Raw genomic sequence first — 25,174 nt, 5'->3', positions numbered from 1 at the left:
TCCCCAAAGTGTCCCCAGGTCCCTCCCGGTGTCCCCAAGGGTGTCCCCACGTCCCTCCTGATGTCCCCAAGGCCATCCCAGTGTCCCCAGGGGTGTCCCCAAGTCCCTCCCAGTGTCCCCAAAGGTGTCCCCAAGTCCTTCCTCATGTCCCCATGTCCCTCCCAGTGTCCCCAAAGTTCCCCATGTCCTTCCCAGTGTCCCCAGAGTGTCCCCAGGTCCCTCCCAGTGTCCCCAAAGTGTCCCCAAGTCCCTCCCAGTGTCCCCAGAGTGTCCCCAAGTCCCTCCCAGTGTCCCCAAAGTGTCCCCATGTCCCTCCCAGTGCCCCCAAAGGTGTCCCCAAGTCCTTCCTCATGTCCCCATGTCCCTCCCAGTGTCCCCAGAGTGTCCCCGTGTCCCTCCCAGTGTCCCCAGAGTGTCCCAATGTCCTTCCCAGTGTCCCCAAAGTGTCCCCATGTCCCTCCCAGTGTCCCCAAGGATGTCCCCAGGTCCCTCCCAGTGTCCCCAGAAAGGCTCCAGGGCTCTCGCTCCGGTCTCAGCTTTATTTGAACGTCCCCAGGTGTCCCCAGGTGTGTCCCCAGGCGTGTCCCCGGGGTGTCCCCAGGTGTCCCCAGGTGTCACTTGTAGAACTCGTGCTCCTGCTCGTCCTTCTTGATGACGGTTTTGTACGCCTTCTCAAAGTCCTTGGCCAGCACGATGTACCTGTTCTCCCTGACCGCCAGCATGCCGCCCTGGGGACAGTGACAGTGTCACCTGTGTCACCTGGGACACCTACAGCCAGCCCTGTGTCACCTGTGTCACCTACAGCCAGCCCACTGTAACCTGCACTGAGCTACAGCCACACCTGTGCCAGCACGATGTACCTGTTCTCCCTGACGGCCAGCATGCCACCCTGGGATGGCACCTCAGTGTCACCTCAGTGTCACCTGTGTCACCTGGGACACCCACAGCCACCCACAGCCAGCCCTGTGTCACCTGTGTCACCCACAGCCACACCTGTGCCAGCACGATGTACCTGTTCTCCCTGACGGCCAGCATGCCACCCTGGGGACAGTGACACCTGTGTCACCTGTGTCACCAGTGTCACCTTAGTGTCACCTGTGTCACCTGTGTCACCCACAGCCAGCCCACTGTAACCTGCACTGAGCTACAGCCACACCTGTGTCACCTGTGTCACCTGCACTGAGCTACAGCCACACCTGCCCCAGGTGCACCCAGGTGTGCCCCACACCTGCCCCAGGTGTGCCCAGGTGTGCCCTCACCTCCTGGCAGATGGAGTTGATGTCGGCCCCCGAGATCTTGTCCGGCCGCGCCACGTCTGGGTCAGGGGTCAAGGAAACAGCGCAGGTGTGCCCAGGTGTGCCCTGGGCGTGTCCAGGTGTGCTCAGGGCATGTCCAGGTGTGCCCTGAGCATGTCCAGGTGTGCCCAGGTGTGCCCTAAGCATGCCCAAGTGTGCCCAGGTGTGTTTCTAACCCATCCAGCTGTGCCCAGGTGTGTGCCCAGGTGCCCCCAGGTGCGGATACCATCCTCCAGATCCACCTCCTTGGACAGGTGTGTGCCCAGGTGTGTGCCCACCCCCCCCAGGTGTGCCCAGGTGTATTCCCACCCCACCCCAGGTGCCCCCAGGTGTGCCTAGGTGTGTGCCCAGGTGTATTCCCAGCCCCCCCCAGGTACCCCCAGGTGCGCCCAAGTGCGTGCCCAGCCCCCCCAGCTGTGCCCAGGTGTATTCCCCGCCCCCCCAGCTGTGCCCAGGTGTATTCCCAGCCCCCCCAGGTGTATTCCCCGCCCCCCCAGCTGTGCCCAGGTGTGCCCCCAGCTGTGCCCAGGTGTATTCCCCGCCCCCCAGGTGTGCCCAGGTGTATTCCCAGCCCCTCCAGGTGTGTGCCCAGGTGTGTCCAGGTGTGGATACAATCCTCCAGGTCCACCTCCTCGGACAGGTGTGTGCCCAGCCCCCCCAGCTGTGCCCAGGTGTGTGCCCAGGTGTGTGCCCAGCCCCCCCAGCTGTGCCCAGGTGTGTGCCCAGGTGTGTGCCCAGCCCCCCAGCTGTGCCCAGGTGTGTGCCCAGGTGTGTGCCCAACCCCCCCAGGTGTGCCCAGCTGTGCCCAGCTGTGCCCAGGTGTGCCCAGGTGTGCGGATACAATCCTCCAGGTCCACCTCCTCGGACAGGTGTGTGCCCAGCCGCCCAGCTGTGCCCAGGTGTGTGCCCAGGTGTGTGCCCAGGTGTGTGCCCAACCCCCCCAGGTGTGCCCAGCTGTGCCCAGGTGTGCCCCCAGGTGCAGATACAGTCCTCCAGGTCCACCTCCTCGGACAGGTGTGTGCCCAACCCCCCCAGCTGTGCCCAGCTGTGCCCAGGTGTGTGCCCAGCCCCCCCAGCTGTGCCCAGCTGTGCCCAGGTGTGCCCAGGTGTGCGGATACAGTCCTCCAGGTCCACCTCCTCGGACAGGTGTGTCCCCAGGTGTGTTCCCAGCCCTCCCAGCTGTGCCCAGGTGTGTGCCCAACCCCCCCAGCTGTGCCCAGGTGTGCCCAGGTGTGGATACAGTCCTCCAGGTCCACCTCCTCGGACAGGTTCATCTTGCCGGTGATGGTGGAGAAGATGAGGCGCTTCTGCCGCCGGTCGGGCAGCGGGAACTCGATCTTACGGTCCAGGCGGCCGGGCCGCAGCAGCGCCGGGTCCAGCGTGTCCGCACGGTTGGTGGCCATGATCACCTGGGCACAGGTGACAGGTGAAGACACACCTGAGATACCCAAAACCACACAGAACCCCCCCAGAACCCCGTAAAATCCCATAAAACCTCAAAAAAACCCATAAAACCCCCATAGTTCCTGATCCAGGTGTGCCCAGGTGTGCCCAGGTGTGCACCCGGTTGGTGGCCATGATCACCTGGGCACAGGTGAGGGCACACCTGGACACACCTGAGATCCCCATAGAACCCCACAAAACCTCATAAAACCCCTGGAACTGCTCGTCCAGGTGTGCCCAGGTGTGCCCAGGTGTCCGCCCGGTTGGTGGCCATGATCACCTGGGCACAGGTGAGGGCACACCTGGACACACCTGAGATCCCCAAAACCCCACAGAACCTCGTAAAACCCCTGGAACTGCTCGTCCAGGTGTGCCCAGGTGTGCCCAGGTTTGGTGGCCGTGGTCACCTGGAGATACCTGAGGACACCTGGACACACCTGAGATCCCCAAAACCCCACAGAACCTCATAAAACCCCTGGAACTGCTCGTCCAGGTGTGCCCAGGTGTGCCCAGGTTTGGTGGCCGTGGTCACCTGGGCACACCTGGGGACACCTGGGTCACACCTGGGCACACCTGGGCACACCTGGCCCCACCTGGGCACACCTGGGCGCACCCGGGGTCACCTGGGCGCACCTTGACGTTGACGTTCTGGTCGAAGCCGTCCATCTGGTTCAGCAGCTCCAGGAGGATCCGTTGGACCTCGCGGTCGGCTTGGGGCGAAAAACGGCAATTTTGGGACCTCTGGAATTCGGGGGTTCCACCCAAAACCCAAAATTCCACTGAAAACCCCCCAAATTCCATCTAGGTGACCCCAAAATTCCACTCCAAACCCCAAATTCCACCCAGGTGACCCCAAATCCCAGCCAGGTTACCCCAAAATTCCACCCAGGTGACCCCAAAATTCCATCCAGGTGACCCCAAAATTCCACCCAAAACACCAAATTCTGTCTGGGTGACCCCAAAATTCCACCCCAAACCCCAAAATCCATCCAGGTAACCCCAAATTCCACCCAAAACCCCCAAAATCCTACCCAGGTGACCCCAAAATTCCACCCAGGTGACCCCAAATCCCATCCAGGTGACCTCAAAATTCCACCCAAAACCCCAAAATCCTACCCAGGTGACCCCAAAATTCCACCCAGGTGACCCCAAATTCCATCCAGGTGACCCCAAAATTCCATCCAAGCCCCCAAATTCATCCAGGTGACCCCAAAATTCCACCCAAAACCCCCAAATTCCATCCAGGTGACCCCAAAATTCCACTCCAAACCCCAAATTCCACCCAGGCGACCCCAAAATTCCATCCAGGTGACCCCAAAATTCCACCCAAAACACCAAATTCTGTCTGGGTGACCCCAAAATTCCACCCCAAACCCCAAAATCCATCCAGGTAACCCCAAATTCCACCCAAAACCCCCAAAATCCTACCCAGGTGACCCCAAAATTCCACCCAGGTGACCCCAAATCCCATCCAGGTGACCCCAAACTCCACCCAGGTGACCCCAAACTCCACCCAAACCCCCAAAATTCCACTCAGGTGACCCCAAAATTCCATCCAGGTGATCCCAAAAATCCACCCAAGTGTTGCTGAGTTTCATCCCAAGGTTCTCCAGAAGGTTCCTCAAGCCCAAATTCCACCCAAAACCACCCAAATCCCACCTAGGACCCCCCAAACTCTACCCAGGACCCCCCTGGACCCCACCCCAGCGGAGCCCCCTCCCCAATTTGGGGGTCTGGGGTCCTCAAACCCCACCTCGAGGTTCTCCTGACCTTCATCCAGAAGGTTCCTGAAGCCCAAATCCCACCCAAAAACACCCAAACTCCACCTGGGACCCCCCAAACTCCACCTGGGACCCCTCAAACTCCACCTGGGACCCCCCAAACTCCACCCAGGACCCCCCAAACTCCACTCAGGACCCCCCAAACTCCACCCAGGACCCCCCAAACTCCACTCAGGACCCCCCAAACTCCACCTGGGACCCCCCAAACTCCACCCAAAACCCTCCAAACTCCACCCAGGTGACCCCAAAAACCACCTGGGACCCCCCAAACTCCACCCAGGACCCCCCATCAGAGCCCCCTCCCCAATTTGGGGGTCTGGGGTCCTCAAACCCCACCTCGAGGTTCTCCTGACCTTCATCCAGAAGGTTCCTCAAGCCCAAACTCCACCCAAAACCCCCCAAACTCCACCTGGGACCCCCCAAATCCCACCTGGGACCCCCCAAATTCCACCTGGGACCCCCCAAACTCCACCCGGGACCCCCCAAACTTCACCTGGGACCCCTCAAACTCCACCTGGGACCCCCCAAACTCCACCCAGGTGATCCCAAACTCCACCCAGGACCCCCCAAACTCCACCCAGGACCCCCAAACTCCACCCAGGACCCCCCAAACTCCACCCAGGACCCCCCAAACTCCACCTGGGACCCCCCAAACTCCACCCAGGTGACCCCAAACTCCACCCGGGACCCCCAAACTCCACCTGGGACCCCCCAAACTCCACCCAGGTGACCCCAAACTCCACCCGGGACCCCCCAAATTCCACCCAGGTGACCCCAAAAACCACCTGGGACCCCCCAAACTCCACCGGGGACCCCCCAAACTCCACCCAGGACCCCCCAAACTCCACCCAGGACCCCCCAAACTCCACCTGGGACCCCCCAAACTCCACCCTGGTGACCCCAAACTCCACCCAGGTGACCTCAAATCCCACCCAGGACCCCCCAAACTCCACCCAGGACCCCCCAAACTCCACCTGGGACCCCCCAAACTCCACCCAGGACCCCCCAAACTCCACCCAAAACCCCCCAAACTCCACCCAGGTGACCCCAAAAACCACCTGGGACCCCCCAAACTCCACCCAGGACCCCCCATCAGAGCCCCCTCCCCAATTTGGGGGTCTGGGGTCCTCAAACCCCACCTTGAGGTTCTCCTGACCATCATCCAGAAGGTTCCTCAAGCCCAAATTCCACCCAAAACTACCAAAAACCACCCAAACTCCACCTGGGACCCCCCAAACTCCACCCGGGACCCCTCAAACTCCACCCAGGCCCCCCCAAAACTGCACCCAGGACCCCCCAAACTCCACCCAGGACCCCCCAAACTCCACCCAGGTGACCCCAAACTCCACCCAAAACCCCCCAAACTCCACCCAGGTGACCCCAAAAACCACCTGTGACCCCCCAAATCCCACCTGGGACCCCCCAAACTCCACCCAGGACCCCCCAAACTCCACCCGGGACCCCCCAAATTCCACCCAGGTGACCCCAAAAACCACCTGGGACCCCCCAAACTCCACCGGGGATCCCCCAAACTCCACCCAGGACCCCCAAAACTCCACCCAGGACCCCTCAAACTCCACCCAGGTGACCTCAAATCCCACCCAGGACCCCCCAAACTCCACCCAGGACCCCCCAAACTCCACCCGGGACCCCCCAAACTCCACCCAGGCCCCCCCAAACTCCACCCAGGACCCCCCAAAACTCCACCTGGGACCCCCCAAATCCCACCCAAAACCACCCAAACTCCACCCAGGTGACCCCAAACTCCATCCAGGACCCCCCAAACTCCACCCAGGACCCCCCAAACTCCACTCAGGACCCCCCAAACTCCAGCCAGGACCCCCCGAACTCCACCCAGGTGACCCCAAAAACCACCTGTGACCCCCCAAATCCCACCTGGGACCCCCCAAACTCCACCCAGGACCCCCCAAACTCCACCCGGGACCCCCCAAACTCCACCCAGGTGATCCCAAACTCCACTCAGGACCCCCCAAACTCCACCCAGGACCCCTCAAACTCCACCCAGGACCCCTCAAACTCCACCCAGGACCCCCCAAACTCCACCCAGGACCCCCCAAACTCCACCCAGGTGACCCCAAACTCCACCCAGGTGACCCCAAATTCCACCCAGGACCCCCCAAACTCCACCCAGGCCCCCCCAAACTCCACCTGGGACCCCCAAACCCCACCCAAAACCCCCCAAACTCCGCCCAGCCCACCCCAGCGGAGCCCCCCACCCAGTTTGGGGTGCTGACCCCCGGTCTGGGCGTCGAAGCGCTTGGTGGCGATGGCGTCGATCTCGTCGATGAAGATGATGGCGGGCGCGTTCTCCTTGGCCAGGCGGAAAACGTCGCGCACCATCCGCGGGCCCTCGCCCAGGTACTTCTGCACGAACTCCGAGCCCACCACGCGGATGAAGGCGGCTGGGGAAGGACAAAACAACAAATTTGGGAGGTTAGGAATGATGGAAATCACAAAAATCCAATCGGGAATCAGTGGAGAACATCGGGAGTCAAAAGCGCTCCAGAAAGCCCAAAAATTCCACATGGAAACCATGGAGAACACCAGGAACCCAAAACACCTCCAGAAACCCCAAAAATCCCACATGAAAAACACCAGGAACCCAAAACACCTCCAGAAAGCCCAAAAATTCCACATGGAGACCACCAGGAACCCAAAACACCTCCAGAAAGCCCAAAAATCCCACATGGAGTCCATGGAGAACACCAGGAACCCAAAACACCTCCAGAAATCCCAAAAATCTTACATGGAGACCACCAGGAATCCATGGAGAACAGCAGGAACCCAAAAAACCTCCAGAAATCCCAAAAATCCCACATGGAGACCACCAGGAACCCATGCAATACCAGGAACCCAAAACACCTCCAGAAATCCCAAAAATCCCACCAGGAGTCCATGGAGAACACCAGGAACTCATGGAGACCACCAAGAACCCAAAACATCTCCAGAAACCCCAAAAATCCCACCAGGAATCCACGGAGACCACCAAGAGTCCATGGAGACCACCAGGAACCCAAAACACCTCCAGAAAGCCCAAAAATCCCTCCAGGAATCCATGGAGAACACCAGGAATCCATGGAGAAACCCAAAAACCCAAAACACCTCCAGAATCCAAAAAAACCCACATGGAGACCACCAGGAACCCAAAACACCTCCAGGAACCCCAAAAATCCCACCAGGAATCCATGGAGAACACCAGGAACCCAAAACACCTCCAGAAAGCCCAAAAATTCCACATGGAGATCATCAGGAACCCAAAACACCTCCAGAAAGCCCAAAAATCCCACATGGAGACCACCAGGAACCCAAAACCAACTCCAAAAACCCCATGGAGAACACCAGGAACCCAAAACGCCTCCAGAAAACCCAAAAATCCCACCAGGAACCCATGGAGACCACCAATAATCCCAGAAACCCCACGTGGAAACCACCAGGAACTCATGGAGACCACCAGGAACCCAAAATGCCTCCAGAAAGCCCAAAAGTCCAACTGGGAACCCATGGAGAACACCAAGAACCCAAAACACCTCCAGAAAGCCCAAAAATCCCACATGGAGACCACCAGGAACCCAAAACCAACTCCAAAAACCCCGTGGAGAACACCAGGAACCCATGGAATACCAGGAACCCAAAACACCTCCAGAAAGCCCAAAAATCCCCACTGGGAATCCACGGAGAACACCAGGAAGCCATGGAGAACATCTGGAACCCATGGAGACAACCAGGAACCCAAAACATCTCCAGAAAGCCCAAAAATCCCACGTGGAGAACACCAGGAACCCAAAACACCTCCAGAAAGCCCAAAAATCCCACCAGGGATCCGTGGAGACCACCAGGAACCCAAAACATCTCCAGAAACCCCAAAAATCCCACCAGGAATCCATGGAGACCACCAGGAACACGTGGAGACCACCAGGAACCCAAAACACCTCCAGAAACCCCAAAAACCCCACATGGAGAACACCAGGAACCCAAAACCAACTCCAAAAACCCCATGGAGAACACCAGGAACCCAAAACCAACTCCAAAAACCCCATGGAGAACACCAGGAACCCAAAACGCCTCCAGAAATCCCAAAAATCCCACATGGAGACCACCAGGAACCCATGCAATACCAAGAACCCAAAACACCTCCAGAAATACCAAAAATCCCACCAGGAGTCCATGGAGAATACCAGGAACTCATGGAGACCACCAGGAACCCAAAACACCTCCAGAAACCCCAAAAATCCCACCAGGAATCCACGGAGACCACCAAGAGTCCATGGAGACCACCAGGAACCCAAAACACCTCCAGAAATCCCAAAATCCCCACTGGGAATCCATGGAGAACACCAGGAACCCATGGAGAAACCCAAAAACCCAAAACACCTCCAGAATCCAAAAAAACCCACATGGAGACCACCAGGAACCCAAAACACCTCCAGGAACCCCAAAAATCCCACATGGAGACCAACAGGAACCCAAAACCAACTCCAAAAACCCCATGGAGAACACCAGGAACCCAAAACGCCTCCAGAAATCCCAAAAACCCCACATGGAGAACACCAGGAACCCAAAACAGCTCCAGAAAGCCCAAAAATCCCACCAGGAATCCACGGAGACCACCAAGAGTCCATGGAGACCACCAGGAACCCAAAACACCTCCAGAAAGCCCAAAAATCCCTCCAGGAATTCATGGAGAACACCAGGAATCCATGGAGAAACCCAAAAACCCAAAACACCTCCAGAATCCAAAAAAACCCACATGGAGACCACCAGGAACCCAAAACACCTCCAGGAACCCCAAAAATCCCACCAGGAATCCATGGAGAACACCAGGAACCCAAAACACCTCCAGAAAGGCCAAAAATCCCACATGGAGAATACCAGGAACCAAAAACCAACTCCAAAAACCCCATGGAGAACACCAGGAACCCAAAACGCCTCCAGAAAGCCCAAAAACCCCACATGGAGAATACCAGGAACCCAAAACACCTCCAGAAAGCCCAAAAATCCCTCCAGGAATTCATGGAGAACACCAGGAATCCATGGAGAACAGCAGGAACCCAAAAAACCTCCAGAAACCACAAAAATGTCACTGGGAATCCATGGAGAACACCAGGAACTCATGGAGACCACCAGGAACCCAAAACACCTCTAAAATCCCAAAAATCCCACCAGGAGTCCATGGAGACCACCAGGAACCCAAAACACCTCCAGAAATCCCAAAAATCCCTCCAGGAACCCATGGAGAACACCAGGAACCCAAAACACCTCCAGAAATCCCAAAAATCTCACTGGGAATCCATGGAGACCACCAGGAACCCAAAACCAACTCCAAAAACCCCATGGAGAACACCAGGAACCCAAAACACCTCCAGAAAGCCCCAAATCCTCACTGGGAATCCATGGATACCACCAGGAACACATGGAGACCACCAGGAACCCAGAACACCTCCAAAATCCCAAAAATCCCACATGGAGTCCATGAAGAACACCAGGAACCCAAAATGCCTCCAGAAAGCCCAAAAATCTCACTGGGAATCCATGGAGAACACCAGGAACCCAAAACATCTCCAGAAATCCCAAAATCCCCACTGGGGACCCATGGAGACCACCAGGAATCCATGGAAAAACCCAAAAACCCAAAACACCTCCAGAATCCAAAAAAACCCACATGGAGATCACCAGGACCCCAAAACACCTCCAGGAACCCCAAAAATCCCACCAGGAATCCATGGAGAACACCAGGAACCCAAAACACCTCCAGAAATCCCAAAAACCCCACATGGAGACCACCAGGAATCCATGGAGACCACCAGGACCCCAAAACACCTCCAGGAACCCCAAAAATCCCACCAGGAATCCATGGAGAACACCAGGAACCCAAAACACCTCCAGAAAGCCCAAAAATTCCACATGGAGATCATCAGGAACCCAAAACACCTCCAGAAACCCCAAAAATCCCACATGGAGACCACCAGGAACCCAAAACCAACTCCAAAAACCCCATGGAGAACACCAGGAACCCAAAACGCCTCCAGAAAACCCAAAAATCCCACCAGGAACCCATGGAGACCACCAATAATCCCAGAAACCCCACGTGGAAACCACCAGGAACTCATGGAGACCACCAGGAACCCAAAAACACCTCCAGAAACCCCAAAAATCTCACTGGGAATCCATGGAGAACATCAGGAACCTATGGAGACCACCAGGAACCCAAAACACCTCTAAAATCCCAAAAATCCCACCAGGAGTCCATGGAGAACACCAGGAACCCAAAACACCTCCAGAAAGCCCAAAAATCCCTCCAGGAATTCATGGAGAACACCAGGAACACATGGAGAACACCAGGAACCCAAAACATCTCCAGAAAGCCCAAAAATCCCACCAGGAATCTATGGAGAACACCAGGAATCCAAAACACCTCCAGAAACCCCAAAAAACCCACATGGAGACAAACAGGAACCCAAAACCAACTCCAAAAACCCCATGGAGAACACCAGGAACCCAAAACGCCTCCAGAAAACCCAAAAACCCCACCAGGAACCCATGGAGAGCACCAATAATCCCAGAAACCCCACGTGGAAACCACCAGGAACTCATGGAGACCACCAGGAACCCAAAATGTCTCCAGAAAGCCCAAAAGTCCAACTGGGAACCCATGGAGAACACCAAGAACCCAAAACACCTCCAGAAAGCCCCAAATCCTCACTGGGAATCCATGGATACCACCAGGAACTCATGGAGACCACCAGGAACCCAAAACACCTCCAGAAAGCCCAAAAACCCCACCAGGAATCCATGGAGAACACCAAGAGTCCATGGAGACCACCAAGAACCCAAAACACCTCCAGAAATCCCAAAATCCCCACTGGGAATCCATGGAGAACACCAGGAATCCATGGAGAAACCCAAAAACCCAAAACACCTCCAGAATCCAAAAAAACCCACATGGAGACCACCAGGAACCCAAAACACCTCCAGAAACCCCAAAAATCCAAAACCAGGAATCCATGGAGAACACCAGGAACCCAAAACACCTCCAGAAACCCCAAAAATCCCACATGGAGAACACCAGGAATCCATGGAGAAACCCAAAAACCCAAAACACCTCCAGAATCCAAAAAAACCCACATGGAGACCACCAGGAACCCAAAACACCTCCAGGAACCCCAAAAATCCCACCAGGAATCCATGGAGAACACCAGGAACCCAAAACACCTCCAGAAACCCCAAAAATCCCACCAGGAACCCATGGAGAACACCTGGAATCCCCAAACCCCACCCAGGTGTCCCCAAACTCCACCCAGGTGTCCCCAAACCCCTCCCAGGTGTCCCCAAACTCCATCCAGGTGTCTCCAAACCCCTCCCAGATGTCTCCAAATCCCACCCAGGTGTCCCCAAACTCCATCCAGATGTCCCCAAACCCCTCCCACATGTCACCAAACCCCCACCCAGGTGTCCCCAAACCCCCCCAGGTATCCTCAAACCCCACCCAGGTGTCCCCAAACCCCGCCCAGGTGTCCCCAACCCCCCATGGGTGTCCCCAAACCCCTCCCAGGTATCCCCAAACTCTACCCAGGTGTCCCCAAGCCCCCTCCCAGGTGTCCCCAAGCCCCCCCCAGCTGTCCCCAAACCCCTCTCAGGTGTCCCCAAACCCCACCCAGGTGTCCCCAAACCCCACCCAGTTGTCTCCAAACCCCACCCAGGTGTCCCTAAACTCCACCCAGGTGTCCCCAAACCCCTCTGAGATGCCACCAAACCTCACCCAGGTGTCCCCAAACCCCTCCCAGGTGTCCCCAAGCCTGCCCAGGTGTCCCCAACCCTCCCCCAGGTGTCTCCAAACCCCTCTCAGGTGTCCCCAAACCCCTCCCAGGTGTCCCCAAGACTGCCCAGGTGTCCCCAAACCCCTCCCAGCTGTCCCCAAACCCCTCTCAGGTGTCCCCAACCCCGCCCAGGTGTCCCCAAGCCCCGCCCAAGTGTCCCCAAACCCCACCCAGGTGTCCCCAAACTCCATCCAGGTGTCCCCAAGCCCCGCCCAGGTGTCCCCAGCCCCCAGGTGTCCCCAGCTCACCTGTGGTGTGGTGCGCCACCGCCTTGGCCAGCATGGTCTTGCCGCAGCCGGGGGGGCCGTACATGAGCACCCCCCGAGGGGGGTCAATGCCGATCTGGGGGGGACACAGGTGAGCACACCTGGGACACAGGTGAGGGACACCTGGGACACCTGAGGGACACCTGGGACACAGGTGAGCACACCTGGGACACACCTGAGACACCTGGGACACAGGTGAGCACACCTGGGACACACCTGAGGGACACCTGGGACACCTCAGGGACACCTGAGACACCTGGGACACAGGTGAGCACACCTGGGACACACCTGAGGGACACCTGGGACACCTCAGGGACACCTGGGACACACCTGAGGGACACCTGGGACACAGGTGAGCACACCTGGGACACCTCAGGGCCACCTGGGACACAGGTGAGGCCACCTGGGACACACCTGAGGGGCACCTGGAACACAGGTGAGGCCGCCTGGGACACCTCAGGGGCACCTAGGACACACCTGAGGGACACCTGGGACACACCTGAGGGACACCTGGGACACAGGTGAGCACACCTGGGACACAGGTGAGACACCTGGGACACACCTCAGGGACACCTGGGACACAGGTGAGACACCTGGGACACACCTGAGGGACACCTGGGACACACCTGAGGGACACCTGGGACACACCTGAGGGACACCTGGGACACCTCAGGGCCACCTGGGACACCCGGGACACACCTGAGGGACACCTGGGACACAGGTGAGCACACCTGGGACACACCTGAGGGACACCTGGGACACACCTCAGGGCCACCTGGGACACAGGTGAGCACACCTGGGACACACCTGAGGGGCACCTGGGACACACCTCAGGGCCACCTGGGACACCTCAGGGCCACCTGGGACACACCTGAGCGGCACCTGGGACACCTCAGAGCCACCTGGGACACACCTGAGGGCCACCTAGGACACCTGAGGGCCACCTGGGACACCTGAGGGGCACCTGGGACACCTGAGGGCCACCGAGGCCACCTGAGGGGCACCAAGGTCACCTGGAACACTTGCGGGTCACCAAGGCCACCTGCGGGTCACCAAGGGCACCTGAAGGGCACCAAGGCCACCTGAGGGGCACCAAGGCCACCTGAGGGGCACCAAGGACACCTGGGACATACCTGAGGGGCACCAAGGCCACCTGAGGGGCACCAAGGACACCTGGGACACACCTAAGAGTCCTCAAGGTCACCTGAGGGGCACCAAGGCGACCTGAGGGGCCCCAAGGGCACCTGGAGACACCTGAGGGGCACCAAGGCCACCTGAAGATGACCTGGAGGCCACCTGGAGAGCACCTGAGGGGCCTCAAGGTAACCTGAGGGGCCCCAAGGCCACCTGGAGAGACCTGAGGGGCCTCAAAGTCACCTAAACATGACCTGGAGATCACCTGGAGGTCACTTGAGCGCGCCCAAGGTGCCCTGGAGGTCACCTGAGCGGCCTCAAGGTCACCTAAACATGACCTACAGGTCACCTGGAGATCACCTGAGGAACCCCAAGGCCACCTGAGGGTCCCCAAGGGCACCTGAGGGTTCTCAAGGCCACCTGAAGATGACCTGGAGATCACCTGAAGATCCCCAGGGTCACCTGTCCATCCCCTGAGGGTTCTCAAGGCCACCTGAAGATGACCTGGAGGTCACCTGAGGGTTCTCAAGGTCACCTGGAGGTCACCTGGAGGTCACCTGAGAAGCCCCGAGACCACCTGAATATGACCTGGAGATCACCTGGAGGTCACCTGAGGTCCCCTAAGGTCCCCTGAGGTGCCCCAAGGTCACCTGAGGGTTCTCAAGGCCACCTGAAGATGACCTGGAGGTCACCTGAGGGTCCTCAAGGTGCCCTGGAGATCACCTGAGGGTTCTTAAGGCCACCTGGAGGTCACCTGGAGGTCACCTGAGGGTTCTCAAGGCCACCTGGAGGTCACCTGGAGGTCACCTGAGGGTTCTCAAGGTCACCTGGAGGTCACCTGGAGGTCACCTGAGGTCACCTGGAGGTCACCTGAGGCCTCACCTGTTTGTAGAGCTCGAAGTGGGTGAGGGGCAGCTCCACGGCCTCGCGCACCTCCTGCTTCTGGATGTCCATGCCGCCGATGTCAGCGTAGACCACGTCCGGCTTCTGGTCTGGGGGGACACTGGGATGGACTGGGAGGGACTGGGAGGGACTGGGAGGGGATTGGGACTGACTGGGATGGACTGGGAGGGACTGGGAGGGGATTGGGACTGACTGGGATGGACTGGGAGGGACTGGGAGGGGATTGGGATGGACTGGGAGGGACTGGGATGGACTGGGAGGGGATTGGGAGGGGACTGGGATGGACTGGGAGGGACTGGGATGGACTGGGATCCCCATCCCGCCGATGTCAGCGTAGACCACGTCCGGCTTCTGGTCTGGGGGGAAACTGGGATGGACTGGGAGGAACTGGGAGGGACTGGGAGGGGACTGGGAGGGGATTGGGACTGACTGGGAGGGACTGGGAGGGACTGGGATGGACTGGGATGGACTGGGATCCCCATCCCGCCGATGTCAGCGTAGACCACGTCGGGCTTCTGGTCTGGGGACAAACTGGGATGGACTGGGGGGGACTGGGAGGGACTGGGAGGGGATTGGGACTGACTGGGAGGGACTGGGAGGGGATTGGGATGGACTGGGAGGGACTGGGAGGGACTGGGAGGGGATTGGGATGGACTGGGAGGGACTGGGAGGGACTGGGATGGGATTGGGAGGGGATTGGGAGGGGATTGGGAGGGAACTGGGAGGGACTGGGAGGGACTGGGAGGGACTGGGAGGGACTAGGCGGGGATTGGGAGGGGATTGGGAGGGGATTGGGAGGGAACTGGGATGGACTGGGATGGACTGGGATGGACTGGGAGGGACTGGGAGGGGATTGGGAGGGACTGGGAGGGACTGGGATGGACTGGGAGGGACTGGGAGGGACTGGGAGGGACTGGGATGGACTGGGAGGGGATTGGGAGGGGATTGGAGGGGATTGGAGGGGATTGGGATGGACTGGGAGGGACTGGGAGGGACTGGGAGGGACTGGGAGGGGATTGGGATGGACTGGGAGGGACTGGGAGGGACTGGGAGGGGATTGGGAGGGACTGGGAGAGACTGGGAGGGACTGGGAGGGGATTGGGACCGACTGGGAGGGACTGGGATGGAACTGGGAGGGACTGGGATGGACTGGGGTCCCCATCCCGCCGATGTCGGCATAGACCACGTCCGGCTTCTGGTCTGGGGGAGACTGGGATGGACTGGGAGGCACTGGGAGGGACTGGGAGGGACTGGGACCGACTGGGATGGACTGGGAGGGACTGGGAACCAGCCTAGGTGTGCCCAGGTGAGCCCTGCCGACCTCACCATGGCCCCACTCAACACCTCATGACCCCGAGATGATCCCAGTTGACTTTTCATGACCCCAAACCCCATTTTTTCACCCCAAAACCCCCATTTTTCCCCCCAAAATGTAATTTTACGGATCCCAGGTGTGCCCAGGTGTGCCAGGTGTGCCCACCTGAGGTCAGCATCATGATCCTGCTGTCGCCCTCGGGCGGCAGGACGCCCACCAGGGCCTCAAGAACAACCCCGAGATGACCCCAAACCCCGTTTTTTCACCCCAAAACCTCATTTTATAGATCCCAGGTGTGCCCAGGTGTGCCCAGGTGTGCCCCGCTGACCTCACCATGGTCCCACTCAACACCTCACAACCCCGAGATGACCCCAGTTGACTTCGGATGATCCCAGTTGACTTTTCATGACCCCAAACCCCATTTTTTCCCCCCAAAACCCCGTTTTACGGATCCCAGGTGTGCCCAGGTGTGGCAGGTGAGCCCACCTGAGGTCAGCATCATGATGCTGCTGTCGGCCTCGGGCGGCAGGACGTCCACCAGGGCCTCAAGATGACCCCAAACCCCGTTTTTTCACCCCAAAATGTCATTTCCCGTCCCCCAGGTGTGCCCAGGTGTGCCAGGTGAGCCCACCTGAGGTCAGCATCATGATCCTGCTGTCGGCCTCGGGCGGCAGGACGTCCACCAGGGCCTCAAGAACAACCCCAAGCTGACCCCAAACCCCGTTTTTTCACCCCAAAATGTCATTTCCTGTCCCCCAGGTGTGCCCAGGTGTGCCAGGTGAGCCCACCTGAGGTCAGCATCATGATGCTGCTGTCGGCCTCGGGCGGCAGGACGTCCACCAGGGCCTCAAGAATGACCCCAAACCCCGTTTTTTCACCCCAAACCCCCATTTTTCCCCCCCAAAATGTCATTTCCCATCCCCCAGGTATGCCCAGGTGTGCCCAGGTGTGCCCAGGTGAACCCTGCCGACCTCACCACGGCTCCACTCAACATCTCACAACCCCAAGATGCCCCCAGTTGACTTTTCATGACCCCAAGAACCATTTTTTCACCCCAAAACCCCCATTTTTCCCCCCAAAATGTCATTTTATGGATCCCAGGTGTGCCCAGGTGTGCCCAGGTGTGGCAGGTGTGCCCACCTGAGGTCAGCATCATGATGCTGCTGTCGGCCTCGGGCGGCAGGACGTCCACCAGGGCGTTGCTGTGCTTGTGCAGCGCCACCGAGGCGTTGGGCTTGAGCAGCTCGCGGTCGATGGTGCTCAGGATGCGCACGTAGTAGTTGGAACCTGCGCGACACACCTGGCTGCAGCGCACCTGGAGCGCACCTGGCTGCAGCTCACCTGGAGCGCACCTGGAGCACACCTGGAGCTCAGCTGGCTACAACTCACCTGGAGCTCAGCTGGAGCGCACCTGGAGCGCACCTGGAGCTCACCTGGAGCTCACCTGGCTGCAGCTCACCTGGAGCACACCTAGAGCTCACCCGGCTGCAGCTCACCTGGAGCGCACCTGGCTGGAGCGCACCTGGAGCGCACCTGGAGCGCACCTGGAGTGCACCTGGCTGGAGCTCACCTGGAGTGCACCTGGAGCGCACCTGGAGCGCACCTGGAGCTCAGCTGGAACTCATCTGGCTGGAACTCACCTGGAGCGCACCTGGAGCTCACCTGGAGCTCAGCTGCAGCTCACCTGGCTGCAGCTCACCTGGAGCGCACCTGGAGCTCACCTGGAGCGCACCTGCAGCGCACCTGGCTGAAACTCACCTGGAGCGCACCTGGAGCTCACCTGGAGCGCACCTGCAGCGCACCTGCAGCTCACCTGGAGCACACCTGGAGCGCACCTGGAGCTCACCTGGAGCTCAGCTGCAGCTCACCTGGTTGCAGCTCACCTGGAGCGCACCTGGAGCTCACCTGGAGCTCAGCTGGCTGCAGCTCACCTGGAGCGCACCTGCAGCTCACCTGGCTACAGCTCACCTGGAGCTCACCTGGAGCTCACCTGGCTGCAGCTCACCTGGAGCTCACTTGCAGCTCACCTGGCTGCAGCTCACCTGCAGCTCACTTGCAGCTCACCTGCAGCTCACCTGGCTGCAGCTCACCTGGAGCTCACCTGCAGCTCACCTGGCTGCAGCTCACCTGGAGCTCACCTGCAGCTCTCCTGGCACAGGTGGGACGCCGGGACACGCCCTGGATGCGGCCGGAGTGGAGGCAGGGAGGTGAGGGCAGCGCCAGGTTTGCTGTCCTAATGTCCTCACCATGGCCAGGTGAGGGCTCAGGTGTGCCCAGGTGTGCCCAAGTGTACTCAGGTGAGGCTTCAGGTGTGTGCCCAAGTGTGTGCCCAGGTGTACGTGAGTGAGGTCTCAGGTGTGTGCCCAGGTGTGTGCCCAGGTGTGCCCAGGTGAGGCCTCAGGTGTGCCCAGGTGTGCCCAGGTGTGTCTCACCTGTGGTGGAGCCCACGATGGCGGTGTTCTGGTCCACGGCCTCCAGGAACTGCCCAATGACCAATGGGACACCCAGAGCCCATCCCAGGTGTGCCCAGGTGTGTGCCCAGGTGTCTCACCTGTGGTGGAGCCCACGATGGCGGTGTTCTGGTCCACGGCCTCCAGGAACTGCCCGATGACCAATGGGACACCCCCTGCCCACGGCCCCACCCATCCCAGGTGTGCCCAGGTGTACCCAGGTGTATTTACCTGTACCCAGGTGTGCCCAGGTGTATTTACCTGTGGTGGAGCCCACCATGGCGGTGTTCTGGTCCACGGCCTCCAGGAACTGCCCGATGACCAATGGGACACCCAGAGCCCATCCCCCGTGTCCCTCACCTATCCCAGGTGTATTTACCTGTGCCCAGGTGTGTGCCCAGGTGTGCCCAGGTGTATTTACCTGTGGTGGAGCCCACGATGGCGGTGTTCTGGTCCACAGCCTCCAGGAACTGCCCGATGACCAATGGGACATTGCTACCCCATGGCCCCACCCATCCCAGATGTGCCCAGGTGTACCCAGGTGTATTTACCTGTGCCCAGGTGTGTGCCCAGGTGTGTCTCACCTGTGGTGGAGCCCACGATGGCGGTGTTCTGGTCCACGGCCTCCAGGAACTGCCCGATGACCAATGGGACACCCAGAGCCCATGGCCCCACCCATCCCAGGTGTGCCCAGGTGTGTGCCCAGGTGTGTGCCCAGGTGTATTTACCTGTGGTGGAGCCCACGATGGCGGTGTTCTGGTCCACGGCCTCCAGGAACTGCCCGATGACCAATGGGACATTGCTACCCCATGGCCCCACCCATCCCAGATGTGCCCAGGTGTATTTACCTGTACCCAGGTGTGCCCAGGTGTATTTACCTGTGGTGGAGCCCACGATGGCGGTGTTCTGGTCCACGGCCTCCAGGAACTGCCCGATGACCAATGGGACACCCAGAGCCCATCCCAGGTGTGCCCAGGTGTATCTACCTGTGCCCAGGTGTGCCCAGGTGTGCCCAGGTGTATTTACCTGTGGTGGAGCCGACGATGGCGGTGTTCTGGTCCACGGCCTCCAGGAACTGCCCGATGACCAATGGGACACCCAGAGCCCATCCCAGGTGTGCCCAGGTGTGTACCCAGGTGTGCCCAGGTGTGCCCAGGTGTGCCCAGGTGTGCTCACCTGTGGTGGAGCCGACGATGGCGGTGTTCTGGTCCACGGCCTCCAGGAACTGCCCGATGACCAATGGGATGCTCTGGATCCGCTTCACCTCCTCCTGCGCGTGCAGGAATTCCTTCTTCAGGTTGCGCTGCTCGTCCTTGATGTACTCCTCCTGCACCTCCAGGAACTCCAGCTCCTGCTGCAGCTTCTGCAGGTGAGACAGGTGAGGGACAGGTGAGACACACCTGAGATACACCTGAGATACACCTGAGATACACCTGAGGTACACCTGAGATACACCTGGGGCAGGGCCTGAGCTCCTCCTGCACCTCCAGGAACTCCAGCTCCTGCTGCAGCTTCTGAACAGGTGAGACAGGTGAGACACACCTGAGATACCTGAGACACACCTGAGGTACCTGAGATACACCTGAGATACACCTGAGATACACCGGAGATACACCTGAGATACACCTGAGATACACCTGGGGCAGGGCCTGAGCTCCTCCTGCACCTCCAGGAACTCCAGCTCCTGCTGCAGCTTCTGCAGGTGAGAGACACACCTGAGATACCTGAGACACACCTGGGATACACCTGAGATACCTGAGATACACCTGAGGTACACCTGAGATACACCTGAGATACACCTGGGGCAGGGCCTGAGCTCCTCCTGCACCTCCAGGAACTCCAGCTCCTGCTGCAGCTTCTGAACAGGTGAGACAGGTGAGGGACACACCTGAGATACACCTGAGGTACCTGAGATACACCTGAGACACCTGAGATACACCTGGGATACACCTGGGCAGGGCCTGAGCTCCTCCTGCACCTCCAGGAACTCCAGCTCCTGCTGCAGCTTCTGCACAGGTGAGACAGGTGAGACACACCTGAGACAGGTGAGACACACCTGAGACACACCTGAGATACCTGAGATACACCTGAGATACACCTGAGATACACCTGGGATACACCTGAAACACCTGAGATACACCTGAGATACCTGAGATACACCTGGGATACACCTGAAACACCTGAGATACACCTGAGATACACCTGAGATACACCTGAGATACACCTGGGGCAGGGCCTGAGCTCCTCCTGCACCTCCAGGAACTCCAGCTCCTGCTGCAGCTTCTAAACAGGTGAGACAGGTGAGGCACACCTGAGACAGGTGAGACACACCTGAAATACCTGAGATACACCTGAGATACACCTGAGATACACCTGAGATACACCGGAGATACACCTGAGATACACCTGGGGCAGGGCCTGAGCTCCTCCTGCACCTCCAGGAACTCCAGCTCCTGCTGCAGCTTCTGAACAGGTGAGACAGGTGAGGGACACACCTGAGATACACCTGAGATACACCTGAGATACACCTGGGGCAGGGCCTGAGCTCCTCCTGCACCTCCAGGAACTCCAGCTCCTGCTGCAGCTTCTGCAGGTGAGAGACACACCTGAGATACACCTGAGATACACCTGAGACACACCTGAGATACACCTGAGATACACCTGAAACACCTGAGATACACCTGAGACACCTGAGATACACCTGGGATACACCTGGGCAGGGCCTGAGCTCCTCCTGCACCTCCAGGAACTCCAGCTCCTGCTGCAGCTTCTGCACAGGTGAGACAGGTGAGACACACCTGAGACAGGTGAGACACACCTGAGACACACCTGAGATACCTGAGATACACCTGAGATACACCTGAGATACACCTGGGATACACCTGAAACACCTGAGATACACCTGAGATACACCTGGGGCAGGGCCTGAGCTCCTCCTGCACCTCCAGGAACTCCAGCTCCTGCTGCAGCTTCTAAACAGGTGAGACAGGTGAGGCACACCTGAGACAGGTGAGACACACCTGAAATACCTGAGATACACCTGAGATACACCTGAGATACACCTGAGATACACCGGAGATACACCTGAGATACACCTGGGGCAGGGCCTGAGCTCCTCCTGCACCTCCAGGAACTCCAGCTCCTGCTGCAGCTTCTGCAGGTGAGACAGGTGAGGGACAGGTGAGACACACCTGAGATACCTGAGATACACCGGAGATACACCTGAGATACACCTGAGATACACCTGGGGCAGGGCCTGAGCTCCTCCTGCACCTCCAGGAACTCCAGCTCCTGCTGCAGCTTCTGCAGGTGAGACAGGTGAGGAACACACCTGAGATACACCTGAGATACACCTGAAACACCTGAGATACACCTGAGATACACCTGAGATACACCGGGCGCAGGGCCTGAGCTCCTCCTGCACCTCCAGGAACTCCAGCTCCTGCTGCAGCTTCTGAACAGGTGAGACAGGTGAGGGACACACCTGAGATACACCTGAGATACCTGAGACACACCTGGGATACACCTGAAACACCTGAGATACACCTGAAATACACCTGAGGTACCTGAGATACACCTGAGATACACCTGAGATACACCTGAGATACACCTGAGATACACCTGAGGTACCTGAGATACACCTGAGATACACCTGAGATACACCTGAGATACACCTGGGCAGGGCCTGAGCTCCTCCTGCACCTCCAGGAACTCCAGCTCCTGCTGCAGCTTCTGCAGGTGAGAGACACACCTGAGCCAGGTGAGACACACCTGAGATACACCTGAAACACCTGAGATACATCTGGGGCAGGGCCTGAGCTCCTCCTGCACCTCCAGGAACTCCAGCTCCTGCTGCAGCTTCTGAAACAGGTGAGAGACACACCTGAGCCAGGTGAGACACACCTGAGGTACACCTGAAACACCTGAGATACACCTGAAGGACACCTGAGATAGTCCTGAGGGACAGCTAAAACACCTGTGGGACACCTGGACCAGGGGACATTGTCACACAGGTGTGCTCTCATCCTGTACCTGCTGTACAGGTCCCTGTAACCCCTCACCTGTCCCAGGTGTGTCACTCACCTTGTACCTGCTGTACAGGTCCCTGTAACCCCTCACCTGTCCCAGGTGTGTCACTCACCTTGTACCTGCTGTACAGGTCCCTGTAACCCCTCACCTGTCCCCTCTCACCTGTCCCAGGTGTGTCACACCTGCACTCACCTTGTACCTGCTGTACAGGTCCCTGTAACCCCTCACCTGTCCCAGGTGTGTCACTCACCTTGTACCTGCTGTACAGGTAACCCCTCACCTGTCCCAGGTGTGTCACTCACCTTGTACCTGCAGTAACCCCTCACCTGTCCCCCCTCACCTGTCCCAGGTGTGTCACTCACCTTGTACCTGCTGTAACCCCTCACCTGTCCCAGGTGTGTCACTCACCTTGTACCTGCAGTAACCCCTCACCTGTCCCAGGTGTGTCACTCACCTTGTACCTGCTGTACAGGTAACCCCTCACCTGTCCCAGGTGTGTCACTCACCTTGTACCTGCTGTACAGGTAACCCTTCACCTGTCCCAGGTGTGTCACTCACCTTGTACCTGCTGTACAGGTAACCCCTCACCTGTCCCAGGTGTGTCACTCACCTTGTACCTGCTGTACAGGTAACCCCTCACCTGTCCCAGGTGTGTCACTCACCTTGTACCTGCTGTACAGGTAACCCCTCACCTGTCCCAGGTGTGTCACTCACCTTGTACCTGCTGTACAGGTAACCTCACCTGTCCCAGGTGTGTCACTCACCTTGTACCTGCTGTACAGGTCCTCCAGGTCCTCGGGCTCCGGCACCAGGAAGGAAAGGCCGGGGAGGGGCCGGGGGGCGGCCGAGGGCGGGACATCGTCCTGGACAGGTGAGAGACAGGTGAGACAGGTGAGAGACAGGTGAGACAGGTGAGACAGGTGAGAGACAGGTGAGAGACAGGTGAGAGACAGGTGAGAGACAGGTGAGAGACAGGTGAGACAGGTGAGAGACAGGGGAGAGACAGGGGAGAGACAGACAGGTGTGAGACAGGTGAGAGAGAGGGGAGACAGGTGAGGGACAGGTGAGAGAGGTGAGACAGGTGAGAGACAGGTGAGACAGGTGAGACAGGTGAGAGACAGGTGAGAGACAGACAGGTGAGAGGTGAGACAGGTGAGACAGGTGAGAGACAGGTGAGAGACAGGTGAGGGATGGCGACAGGTGAGACAGGCACCCAAAAACGGGCAAGAGCCACCCACAGGTGAAGGTGAGGGGGGTCCAAAAATGTGGGAGAGGCCTTTGGGGGGGGGGGGGGAAACACCTGGGGGGACACCTGGGGTGAAATTCCCAAATTTTGGGGGTTCCTGAGGGAAAAATCTCAAATTTTGGGGGAAAATCCCCAAATTTCGGGGGTCCCTGAGGGGATTTTGGGGGGTTTTTGGGGGGATTTTGGGGGGATTTTTGGGGGGATCCCACCCCCATTTTGGCCTCGCTCTCCCCCCCCTCCACCCCCTAAATTGGTATCGCCCCCAAATGGGCGTGGCCAAACCCGGAAGTGGGCGAGGCCCGGCAAAGCGGGGACCCCCCCCCTTCCTTCAAGCGCCCCCCCCACGACCCCTCCCCCCCTTCCCGCGCGTTTTTTCGGGGTCCTTCGGGTGCTCCCCCCCTTCCCCTCCCCCCCCCGAGGTTTTGGGGACCCCCCGGGGGTTTTGGGGACCCCCCCCGGCCCCTCCCCCCTCACCTGCGGCTTCTCCCCGAGCAGCCCCAGCTCCTCCATCGTGACGCGGCGCCGCGGAAGTGACGTCAGCACGTCGGCGCGTGCGCGCGAGGGAGGGAGGGCGGTGCGGTGACGTCATGGCGGGGTTCTGCGCATGCGCGGCCGGCGGGACGGAGCCGGAGCTCCCGGAGCGATCCCAGTTCGGCCCAGTAACTCCCAGTTCATCCCAGTCCATCCCAGTTCATCCCAGTAACTCCCGGATCCATCCCAGTTCGGCCCAGTTCAATCCCAGTTCATCCCAGTAACGCCCAGAGCGATCCCAGTTCTGCCCAGTAACTCCCAGATGAATCCCAGTAACTCCCAGTAACTCCCGGTTCAATCCCAGTCCATCCCAGTCCCTCCCAGTCCCCCCCCAGTCCCCTCCCAGTTTGTCCCAATCCCCTCCCAGTCCATCCCAGCCCCTCCCAATTCCCCCCCAGTCCATCCCAGTTCGATCCCAATCCCCTCCCAGTCCCCCCCAGTTCGTTCCAGTCCATCCCAGTCCCCCCCAGTTCCCTCCCAGTTTGTCCCAGTCCATCCCAGTTCTCTCCCAGTCCATCCCAGTCCCCCCCAGTCCATCCCAGTTTGATCCCAGTGCTCCCAGTTCCCTCCCAGTCCCTCCCAGTTCCCTCCCAGTTCCTCCCAGTCTGATCCCAATCCCCTCCCAGTCCCTCCCAGTTTGTCCCAGTCCTTCCCAGTTTGTCCCAGTCCATCCCCGTGCCCTCCCAGTACCCCCCAGTCCCTCCCAGTTCCCTCCCAGTGCCCTCCCAGTCCATCCCAGTCCCTTCCAGTTTAATCCCAATCCCCTCCCAGTCCATCCCAGTTCCCTCCCAGTCCCCCCAGTTTGTCCCAGTTCATCCCAGTCCCTCCCAGTCCATCCCAGTTTGTCCCAGTCCCCCCCAGTCCATCCCAGTTTGATCCCAGTTCCCTCCCAGTACCCCCCAGTCCCTCCCAGTTCCCTCCCAGTCCCTCTCAGTCCATCCCAGTT

At 59.1% G+C, this 25,174-nt stretch overlaps 1 protein-coding gene across 2 annotated transcripts; it reads right to left on the bottom strand.

Moving 5' to 3' along the window:
- Nucleotides 1–521: 521 nt before the first annotated feature.
- PSMC4 (proteasome 26S subunit, ATPase 4) lies at nucleotides 522–24,262 on the bottom strand. Of its 2 annotated transcripts, XM_084224216.1 has the most exons (12): nucleotides 24,172–24,262; nucleotides 23,216–23,314; nucleotides 19,599–19,785; nucleotides 17,113–17,259; nucleotides 15,808–15,857; nucleotides 14,637–14,696; nucleotides 12,603–12,696; nucleotides 6,775–6,942; nucleotides 3,372–3,448; nucleotides 2,536–2,704; nucleotides 1,260–1,315; nucleotides 522–728 (listed from the first exon to the last, which is right to left on the bottom strand). In XM_084224216.1, the coding sequence occupies exons 1-12, from the start codon at nucleotides 24,205–24,207 to the stop codon at nucleotides 615–617; spliced, it is 1,257 nt and encodes a 418-aa protein (XP_084080342.1). In that variant the 5' UTR covers nucleotides 24,208–24,262; the 3' UTR covers nucleotides 522–614. The 2 variants fall into 2 exon arrangements, with proteins under 2 accessions (XP_084080342.1, XP_084080341.1); XM_084224215.1 differs by lacking the exon at nucleotides 15,808–15,857 and having other exon boundaries at nucleotides 14,637–14,746.
- Between the last annotated feature and the right edge of the window lie 912 nt (nucleotides 24,263–25,174).

This window comes from Fringilla coelebs (assembly GCF_963513975.1).
Source record: "Fringilla coelebs genome assembly, chromosome: 34".
Classification (NCBI taxonomy): domain Eukaryota; kingdom Metazoa; phylum Chordata; class Aves; order Passeriformes; family Fringillidae; genus Fringilla; species Fringilla coelebs.
This window is presented reverse-complemented; position numbering and strand designations above follow the sequence as displayed.

Bases quoted from the DNA above. Each gene is read 5' to 3' on its own strand.
- PSMC4 (XM_084224216.1), bottom strand. From the start codon at position 24,207: ATGGAGGAGCTGGGGCTGCTCGGGGAGAAGCCGCAG. The intron at 17,260-19,598 runs GTGAGCACACCT...TGTGTCGCGCAG, and splicing joins CATCGTCGGCTCCACCACAG to GTTCCAACTACTACGTGCGC. The intron at 14,697-15,807 runs GTCCATCCCAGT...ATGGACATCCAG, and splicing joins TCGGCGGGATGGGGACCCCA to AAGCAGGAGGTGCGCGAGGC.